This window comes from Conger conger, chromosome 1 (genome assembly GCF_963514075.1).
Source record: "Conger conger chromosome 1, fConCon1.1, whole genome shotgun sequence".
Classification (NCBI taxonomy): domain Eukaryota; kingdom Metazoa; phylum Chordata; class Actinopteri; order Anguilliformes; family Congridae; genus Conger; species Conger conger.
In genome coordinates this window covers 83,260,713-83,271,588 of record NC_083760.1, presented here as the reverse complement: position 1 = coordinate 83,271,588, position 10,876 = coordinate 83,260,713, and the positions used below count along the sequence as shown (strand labels likewise).

Here is a 10,876-nt window from a genome sequence, read left to right as displayed (position 1 = left end):
GGGGTCTCCCCCCCCCCCCCAAAAAAAAAAAAAAATAATAAGCTTTCTCACTTTCTGTTATTTCTTTGCAAATAAATACGGAAGTTAAACTGAAGTATAGCTATCGTTGTTTTTACTGGGAAGTTTCATCAGACGATGCTCACCTGTGAAATGTTAAAAAGGGCATTTTTCCCCTAACAGTGGCAAAACAAGCGTGGGGGGATTTCACCTTCTCTGCATTTTGTAAATACACATACTACAAGAAATTAGGTAACGTCAGGGTACTTTTCATGGCAAGGGTCCAGTGAACGAAATGCCCAATGGTTTGTAATAACGTGATAACTCTGAGAAACATCGATAGAATATCCATTGTTTACTTAGAATTTCTCTGGAGGAATTATTTTTGTGCTGTGGCATACTTCTACAAAAGTAGTGGCGTAATCGCTGTTTTGTATCGGCTCTCTGGAATACGGTGTCCTCACATACAAGGTTATCTGACCAGTAACCGTAATGCAGTTGCCAAGTGATCAAAAAACTAATGAATAAGTTCTATCACCATGCAGCCGGCTAGGTTTATGGTATATTGAGCTGATGACTGAGACACCTTTGAGGTAATTACATTATTATGTTTCCAAAGTTGTATAGTTTGTTAGGGGTTAAAAAACAAAACATGAATAGGAACAAGCAAAAATAAAAGCTTGCTTTTGAATAATATATAGTATGTGAAATTGTGGAATGTGTTTGAATTATTGATGGGGGTTGGGTATTTTTACAAAACCTTCAATAAATGGACCTCAATACAACATGGTATTATTTTACTTTTTAATTTTTATTTATTTACAATATTCTTGACCTGAGAGAACAAGGAGACAGAGGTTAAGAGTGAGCTGTAGGGGGATGGTGAGAAGGGGGAGGTGGTCCTTTTGAAGTCTCCAAATGTCCTTTTTGGAAAGCTGTCTAGACATAGCTTGGAAAAAACAATGTATAATGCTTATTTTTTGGTGACATTGTCATCAACTTTGAATGTATTTTTTTTGCTTCATTACGAAACACAAGGCGAATGATTGCCATATACATCATTTGCGAGCACTGGTGTTTTACTAATGTTTTCTAACTTCTTTGTTTCTGAAATCTCAGCTGTGTGAGATGAGGAGCTCCTAAAGTTTTATTATACTCTGTCACTCGTCATCCCATGGAAATGGAAAACTGGTTCCTTCCATCTCTTTTTTTATAATGGCAGAGAACCTGGCTTCCTGTTCAGCATTGAAATGGTTTCTCCAGTCTCCTGTGGTTCCTGCAAGACCAACAAAAGAGAAACACTAGCACTGGTATATGGGGAAAGACAAGTGGCATGTTATTTTATTCAGTTTGTAATTATGACTGTGTTTATGTCAGTAATATGGCTCTGTGTGAGCTGATGGTCTGTGCCCACCTCCCTTTGTTATGTACGCCACTGAGGACCCAGACGCAGACCAGGGGATAATCCAAAAACGTTGTTATAAGCCAAGAGATCAATGCCAAAAACCGAAAGCAAAAGAATAGTCGAGTAAACAGGCAAAAAGGTGAAAAATCCATTAAAGCAGGAAAGCAGATGGGCAAACAAAACAAGAGGGCAAGGCAAGCTGAAAAATCAAAGTCAAAGGGGTGTCTTCAGGAATCTCAATATATAGGCGTACAAAGAATTTGGCTCTATAAATGATCAACTTTCTGACAATGGGTGAAACGGAGACTGAGGTTTAAATACATGAGGGAAGGTGACAATCGACGAAAACTGGATGCACACCAAACATGTCAAACATACGGCTCCGGATTAGCGAGTAGACATTTGCATAGATTGAAGACGTAGTGATAGTCAGAGACAGGTGCGAACACTTCGCTGAAACTAAACGAGTAATCAGGGATAGCATAGGGAGACGGAGTTATAGAACGGTGCAGAAAAACACTAAGAGATTGCGTTAGTGAATTAGTTATGTGAATATTTCTAACTACCCAATACAAGTGACAGTTAGTTAGTTAGACAGACAGTAAGTGTATTAATCGGATTAGTACTGTACAATATTTAGATTAGTAGTAGTTAGTAAGAATAGTGCTTTACAACATTTAACTACCAAGAGAAGCAGGAAGTAAGAACTGCGAGATTGGAAGGAATGTTGAAAACCCTCTGTCCATTATTGCTTGTCTGTACCTTTCCGCAAGAACGGAGACTTGCTGCTGTCCATGATGTCCTGTGGCACCAGGGAGTAGTTGGACATGATGTTGGTCTTCATGTTGTTAAAATGGCAGTGATTGGCCACCTTCTCCAGGACGTCAGGACTCAGCTCTCGGCCCAGGAACTGAGCCATCCTAAGCACGGCTGCCCTCAGGTCCTGGAGGAAAACAGCTGTGGTCAGTCCTGGTCGAGCAGTTCCTAAGTTGATTAATAATATATACAGTACTGTGCAAAAGTCTTAGGCACCTGTATAACATTCTGTACAGATAAGATTCTTCCAAAAATAATTCAATAAATGTACTATACATTTTACATTAGACTTTAGTAATTTGGCAGAATAGTTAAAAACTCAAACCAATATTTTTTGTGACCACCCTTCGGTGTTAAAACTGCATCACTTTCAATCAGCAGGGAGGTTGTTCCAAGCATGTTCGAGAACTTGCCACAGTTCTTCTGCAGACTGTGGTTGGCTCCTTGCTTCTGATCTCAGACAGCCTTGATCAAGTTTTTAGGTAAAATGTAGTAAATTGCTCACAGTAATATGTTACTTTCATAAATTAAATCCAAAAATGTCTCTGTAAAATTAAATCTTTTGGAAAATGAATATTTAAAAAAAAAGAAAAAAATGCTGCTCTCATTTTTACATTTTTATTTTGAAGTCAGTAAATGATGTCATATTCTAGTTTACATATACTAATATTAATAATCACATTCTAAATATTTTTATGTTACAATTTTTTCCTGAAAATATTGATTTCACTGGTGGACAGTAGACTGTTGCTTCTCTCTGCACTCACTAACCTGCTGCTGATCTGAGCTGTAGAATGATAGCAGGTGCAGGGAAGACTGCAGACCCACTGAGCAGTGTTGGTGACTTTCCCAAGGAAGTTGATTGGTAAGTCTGCTCAAAAGGTGGTAAGTTTGTCCCAAGGCAAATAAACAACAATGGGTGCGTCACAATGCTCTGAAAAATGTCTCCTCCTTTCCTCCACTCATCTTCTTCCCCTATCTCGAAATATGGGACACACCCAAAGTCTCCAATATGGCAACAATGCACAAAAAAGACAGCTGATGTTGCCAAGAGGGTGTAGCTCACCTGCACCATTTCTTCATAGGTCAGATAGAGGATTCTGCCTTCAATATCTGTGTTTCTCCAGCTTTTCACATGATCTGTCCACTTGCCAAACACTACTGCACAAACACAAACAGAGGAACTTTACTATGTTAACCAGAAGAATAGCAAGCATCACCACAAATCTATGCATCCACCTGCCAACACCTATTCTCTGCCCACCACGGGTCCCTTCCCTCACCCTGTCCGGAGAGAAATTTGTCCAGGAACTGGTCAAAGGTTCCAGGATCATCAAGGAAGCTGGCCATCCCGTGGAAATGAAAGGATGAAACGGCAGTGTCTTTGGGGTTCCGGGTGACGTAGATCACCTAAAGAATGTAAAAGAAAAATAGGATGAGGAGTGAACCACATGTAGCAATCCCCCCCCCGGGATTTTGGGGCCCATGAAAATGTCTCACATTATCCCAACCGCAAGTCACACCATTATTGCACAATTACAGCACAATTATTGAGTATTGAGGGCTTCTATGACACAGGGCCCTCCATTTTCCAGCAAGGCTATCATAGTTCAAATCAACATCCAGGCATGCTGAGGCGGATTAGATCAACCAATCAACCAAACTTCCTTCCACCTAACAGAATGACACAAACTAAATAGTAATAGCAAGGAGGTCCTACCTTGGCCTTGGAGGTATAGAAAGAGCGGGGCATGCAGTGGTAGGGCATGTGGGAGACCATAGCCCGAGGAGGGGGGCGGTCGCCCAGAACCAGGGCAGTGCGGGTCGGCCCCAGCCAGGGAACTCGATCCCAGCTTGGGATGGTCTGTACTGGTGTCACGTCCCCGCCATTTAGAATCAGGGGCAGAATCTCTTGAATCCAAGTTGTGCCTGAGCAGAGAGACATTGCGATTCGTCATTGACTTGAACCCCCCATTAAAATTTTTCATCTTCATCAAATGTTCTAAATAATTGTTAGTATTATGACAATAATATAAGATAATTTGAAGTGTGATAATAATAATAATAATTATCAGACATTTTTTGTGGATCTTGAAAGGAAGCTACAAGCTGCCAGAAATTATGATATTATTCTAGGGGGGGGATATTAATCTATTAATGGATACCGCTGTGAGGAGGGTACCCAACGCCTTCCTGACACTGCAGAGGGTCAGCAAGTCTCTGGGATTAGAGGACATTTGGAGAATTCTGAACCCTTCTGGGAGAGATTATACCTTCTTTGCATCAGTGCATAAAGTTTATTCAAGGATATATATTTTTTCTTATTCCTAAATCAATTATTTCCTCCGCTGTGGGCTGTGCAATAGGTAATATCATAGTTTCCGATCGCGCCCAAGTGTGCTTAGATCTGTTACCTTACTGTGAAAGAAGGCATTCTTACGGATTGGGTCTTAATTCATTCCTTTTACTGGAACCAACAAAAACAGAGTGGTTAAGGACAGAGCTGAAAGCTTATTTAGAGACTAATTGGTCCTCTGTTTCTTCTACTGATGTAGCATGGGAGGCCCTTAAGGCTGGAATTAGGGGTTGTATTATTCAACTTACTTCATTTTGTGCTATATGCAGACAATATATTATTATTTGTCTCCGACCCTGGAAGATCAGTACCTAGCCTTCTTAGGATCATTGATTCATTTTCAAAAGTTTCAGGTTGTAGGGTGAACTGGTCCAAATCAGAAGCACTCCCATTAACAGCATACAGCCCTTCCACAGCCTTCCAACCTGGAGCATTTCAATGGCCCAAGCAATGTATTAGATACTTGGGTACCCTATTCCCACCCCAGTTGAAAGACCTGGTAAAGTCCATGGCTGGGAAGGTGTTGACAGATATTGAAGGCAGAATCCTCTATATGACCTATGAAGAAATGGTGCAGGTGAGCTACACCCTCTTGGCAACATCAGCTGTCTTTTTTGTGCATTGTTGCCATATTGGAGACTTTGGGTGTGTCCCATACTTCGAGATAGAAGGAAAGGAGGAGACATTGGGACAAACTTACCACCTTTTGAGCAGACATCAGCTTCGTTGGGAAAGTCACCAACACCGCTCAGTGGGTCTGCAGTCTTCCCTGCACCTGCTATCATTCTACAGCTCAGATCAGCGGCAGGTTAGTGAGTGCAGAGAGTGTGTTTTTGCCCCCATTGCACTCAGTAGGACTGCTACTTTTTTTACCTTCAGTCTGAAGGAATGTCGTTTGCCACACAGTATTGCTCCAGCCTTTCAACGTATGTTTCCCAATCTTCTGTTGAGCTATCAAAACTGTCCAATTTTCCAATTGCCCCTGCCATAATTCGTTTGTTTTCTGTTTCGTTTTGGCTTTCGTCAGTCATTTATTTGCGTTTGCAATCAGCTAGCTTCCTCCAAGTTAGCAATCCGCTTAGCGTGCCCAACGAAACACTCACGACTCTCGTTGAAGTAGGTGCTTCTTCTCCCTCGCGAAGTTTCTCTCCTCCGGCTCCACGCACGAAATGGCAAGCTTTGCCGAGTGTTCGTTGACTCAAATCCTCGTCGCCAATTGTTGGGTACGGCACTATTACACACACATTCAACCTTAACTGTAATAATGGACACCAAGATATTGCTTGTTGACTTGAGTTGCAGCTCTCTTTACTGAACTCATCAAGGCACGTCACTGTTATTACATATCAAAGCGCATGTCTTACATTAACCAATAATATGGATGCGGCGCCACCATACAGTGGTGGTATGACTGAACACAAAAACTAGTACATGAAATCACATACATAACAGAAGGTCAGTATGATCAAAATGAATTGTGTGCCCAAACTCAATTACCTCATTCAATCCCTTCCACTGGAGGTTCCCCTTACGTATTTCAAATGGTTTTATAGGATAACAAAGACATTTATTTGGAATGGTATATGACCCTGGTTGCACCTGAATAAACTATGTTAGGGAAAATGCCCTTTTTAACATTTTAAAGGTGAGCATCGTCTGATGAAACAGATCCCAGTAAAAACAATGATAGCTATACTTGATGTAGCCCTATGGGAATTTTGGGTATTTCCTAAACTCATTGTATTATTATTTTGTTTATTTACTTTTAAAACGTGTTTTTAATCATCTAAAAAATGTTTAAACACTGTTTACATGCGTTAAAAAATGTGTTAGTTAAAATTAACTTCCTTGGAGTGAGGCCGTCGGGTGAGAGTTCAGGGGGGAAGCAGGAAGAGCGAGTAGAGCGAGAAGAGACAAGTCGGGAGAGCTAGCACTGGTGAACTGCTATTCATAAGTTTATAGTTTGTATAACACCAATGTACTGAAAAGCAAGCCATTCATTTGTGTGCATCTGTTATATTTCCATGTGTATATTTGTATATAACATATTTTTCAAGTAAATAGTTTAAACTTGATTCTCTTGGATATTTGCCTGTCTGTGGTTAGCTTATTTGATACTGAGAGTAAGCTAATAGTGAAAAGGTTTACAGTAGCCTACATTTAGTGAATTATTTCATCTAGCAGTCACTTGATTGGAACTTTGCATTAAGTTACAAGCCTATGGTAGGTATTCTTAGTGTAATGTGAATAGGTGTAAAGGTCAATAAGTAAATAATAATTATGTAATTTCATTAGAGCATTGATTAACACTAGAGAGAGATCTCTCGCTATATAGGAATTCGGGGAGCGCACTCCACACTAATAGACGGACACGCTAGGGGGCGCTACATTGAGTTCAACGGGCGATCGAACCGGCAACCCTCAGTCTGCCAGAGGACTGCTCTTACTGCCTGAGCCATGTCACTCATTTGTCTTCATGTTAACACGCATTGTCAATAAAGAATCAATGAAGAAAATTACCCTTACAACTACAAAAACCAGGTGAGAAATGAGGCCTTGGACTACCTAGGATGTTTTTTTTATTGTTATGCTTTCAATCTAAGACACCTGGTTCACTGGTCACTTCCTCCTGAGAGGGCCTTGCCCTGGTATAATATTGAACAATCTGTTATTGCCCCAATATCTCTGTTGCAGTGTTTGTCTATCAAACTGGCTGGAGTTGCAAAATTACATCCAATAATTGCTTAGTCTAATCAACTGTACGTTGTTCTGGATAAGAGTGTCAGCCGAATGCCAAAAATGTAATGGTTCTGCTGTTTTTTAGATTTTTTGTTTTTTTGGCCTCTGCCTGGTTTTGACTCTGTGTTTTTGGATTTCGATTTTGTACGTTCGCTTGTCTTGTAGGGTAAATTCACTTTCCGAGCAACGACAGTCTGTCGTCTTGGTTTTTGAACTCTGCCTGTTTTTTGACAACTCTTCTGATCACCCCTGTGTCTGTCTGCCTTGACGATGACCATTGCCTGTCCCTGTATTACGTTTTGGATCTGCCTCTTGTTTATATAAAAAAAAAACCCTGCCATTTTTCACGTAATCCCTGAGTCTGCTTTGGTTCTCTCTGCCCGATTCCTGACAAGCAGCTTGCAGAGTACTTTTATTAGGGATCAATGTTCCCAATCCCAGCTCTTGTATTTCAGTTAGTGCCTGTAACCTGCACAATTAAGGAGGGATCTCAGCACCTGAAGACACTGGCTGGATCTGGACAGAGCTTCAGAGGATACTACATGGTCCAATACATTGGCTAATTCAACATATTTAGGTCATACGCAGCACAGGGAATTGGCACATGAAAACCTCACTCCATACTCACCAAAAATGACTAAATCAAGTATGATTTTCAAAGCACAAAGCTTACAAATCTAGCCTCGAAAATATTTTGCATAGACCCGCATCTCACTATTTAGTCTAACCTTCATGAGTCTTGTGTCCAGATTGTAAACCTAGCTATGTCAAGGTCATATTTATCTAGCTGTTAATTTGTCAGTAGTTAACAAGTTTACTTACCGGACTTTGGGTAAGTAACGGCAAAAATGTCATCGTCGTGAACCTGAAATTCTACAGCATACTTCAGACTCTCAGCAGAATGGGTCATTTTCGGAACAAAAAATCCACCGAAGAGTAAATTTCTTTCACCCATGCCGAATGGTAGTGTTGCGTTAAGGATGGCAGCTTCTTCTGCGTTGCACTAGGAGGGAAAACACTTGACGGAGACGGTGAACTGTTTAGCCCGTGGCTGTATTTATTGTCTTAACACCTGCACGTCATGTAGACATACACTTCTTCACTAACTGGGGAGTGGAGAGAACATCATCTACCCATACGAAGAAGAAGTGATGACACAAGCATGCATCCTTACTTAGCGCTTCAGCGCCTCACAGTGGCATAAGAATAATACTGCACCCCCAGTGAAATTACATACAAAACAGTACAGCCTGACACAATCCTTCTGTAACAACTGAGGACACATGTGAACACTTGTACTCAGGTTGCAGTACTTCAAAGATTAAACAAAAAAAAATGTGGACCTCTTCACACATTTTAAACTCCAAAAATGATTCCTGAAAACTTCTTCAGTTTCAACTTAGTTACAGGTTTAGTCATTATATCTGCCACCATCTCTTCAGTAGAGCAATACACCAGAGTTACTTTCCCCTCATTCACATTAGATCTTATGAAATGGTACTTTATGTCCACGTGCTTACACCGCTCTCTACTTACAGGGTTTTTGGCTAGGGCGATTGTTCCCTGATTGTCCTCATACACTATTGTTTGTGTGTATTTGTAATCATCGATACCTTCCAGTAGCTGCTCTAGATATATACACTCTTGTATGGTTGAGGCCAGAGCCATGTATTCTGCCTCACAAGTGGAGAGCGCTACTGTAGGCTGTTTCCTAGTCTTCCATGAGACTAAAGAGCTGTTCTTACTGAGGCTTACACAGTATCCTGTGGTACTACGCCTGTCAGTGGTATCAGCTGCCCAGTCGGCATCACTGTAGGCTAGTAGACCTAGCTTCTCACTGTCGTTTCTTCTGAAACACAACTCTCTTTCTGTAGTGCCTCTGAGGTACCTTAGTACGTGTTTCACAGTGATCCACTGCTCCTCTGTAGGCTCAGCAAAATATTGTGATAGTTTGCTTATCACAAAGCTCAAATCTGGCCTTGTACATGTGGTCAGGTATATAAGGCTGCCTACCGCCTCTCTGTACATCCTGACATCATCCATTTTTACTGCATTCTCTGTGTAGTCTAGTTTCTGATCACAGGGTGTTTCTCTGGGTCTACAGTTTTGCATATTAAACCGCTCCAGTATCTTGTTAACATACTTTTCCTGTGACATCTTTACACATCCATCAGACTGATTGAAATCGATACCCAGAAAGTGTTTTAGCCTGCCTAAATCTTTCATTTTAAATTTGTACTTGTCTGTTCCTTCGATATCACTTTTGATAGAGTAAACCCATTTACCCCCCACTGTCTTCTTGCCTTTTGGCAGATTTGTCAGGGTAAACGTGTTGTTTTCGTTTAACGACTGGATTTCTTCATCCATGGCTTTTACCGACTCTTTGGAGTCAGCTGACGTCATAGCCTCCTTAAATGTCTGTGGGACGCCACATACTGCTCTATAGCAGTAGTCTATGGTAGTATGAATCCCATCACTATCACTGTCATCAGTTACGAAGTCCTGTAAGTGACTCGGTTTCCTCCTGTCTCTAGTCGGGTACCTCCCCCTCTCAGGTTCACCATTAGTCACATTTGGTTGTGTTTGGTTTCTGTTGTCAGTCATAGTTACTGGACTATCACTTTGTGCACTTTGACTTCGTACACTTGGCTCTTGAGCATTCTTTGTCCTCTCATTAACCTCCTGTGTGATCCTGCTAGCCCTAGGCTGCATCACACTGTCATAGTGATCATTTTGGTCTGGCTCAAGTGTCTGTGTCTGTTTCTCCACAGTTACCTTGCTCACAAACTAAACTAGCCTGTGCTTTTGTACTTTATCAGTATCTGGGTGATAGACCAAATACGCGGGGCTGTTTTTGTCATAACCCACAAAACGTCCCTGGTCACATCTTGAATCCAGTTTTCCCTTGTCTTGTTTGTATGTGTAACATACAGACCCAACCTTCTGCATTGTAGATAAGTTAGGCTTTTTATCAGTCAGCATTAGGTAAGGGGTTTGCCCCGTACGCCTATTAAAGCATCTGTTACGTACTATGGCCGCCGTTTGGACTGCGTAATTCCATAGCTGTTTTGGTAGCTGACTTTCAACTAGCATACACCTACCCATCTCAAAAAGAGTACGCCAGGCCCTCTCAGCGGTACCGTTCTGGTGGGGTGAATACGGGGATGATGTCTCATGTCTAATCCCGTTTTTCCTTAACAGCGTTTGGAAATCCCTGCTTGTGAACTCTGTGCCGTTGTCAGACCTGATACAGCCCCATACGGGGAAGTGAAATGTATCTGCTAAGAATTTTTCCGTTGCCTGTACTGTGTCACTTTTTGTTTTTAGAAAATATACAAACACTGCGCTTGAGCAGTCATCAGTGAATGACTGCACATATTTATAACCTTCTATTGATTCTGTAGCTACCGGACCGGCTAGGTCCGTGTGTACCATTTGTAAGGGAGCCTTTGCTCTTCTATCAGGGTTTCTATTTCTGGTTTGGGCAAATTTACCCTGAATACATACCTCACATTCTTGGTCGGGTCTATCTGTCTTGCCCTTAATTTGTATACCTTCAACCA

At 41.3% G+C, this 10,876-nt stretch overlaps 1 protein-coding gene across 2 annotated transcripts; it reads right to left on the bottom strand.

Moving 5' to 3' along the window:
• Window positions 1-840: 840 nt before the first annotated feature.
• Window positions 841-8,363, bottom strand: LOC133137641 (sulfotransferase 2B1-like). Of its 2 annotated transcripts, XM_061255989.1 has the most exons (7): window positions 8,136-8,265; window positions 5,275-5,805; window positions 3,939-4,147; window positions 3,502-3,628; window positions 3,285-3,379; window positions 2,165-2,345; window positions 841-1,273 (listed from the first exon to the last, which is right to left on the bottom strand). In XM_061255989.1, exons 2-7 carry the CDS (start codon window positions 5,357-5,359, stop codon window positions 1,158-1,160), a joined length of 813 nt encoding a protein of 270 aa, XP_061111973.1. In that variant the 5' UTR covers window positions 5,360-5,805; window positions 8,136-8,265; the 3' UTR covers window positions 841-1,157. The 2 variants fall into 2 exon arrangements, with proteins under 2 accessions (XP_061111973.1, XP_061111967.1); XM_061255983.1 differs by lacking the exon at window positions 5,275-5,805 and having other exon boundaries at window positions 8,136-8,363.
• Window positions 8,364-10,876: the final 2,513 nt, after the last annotated feature.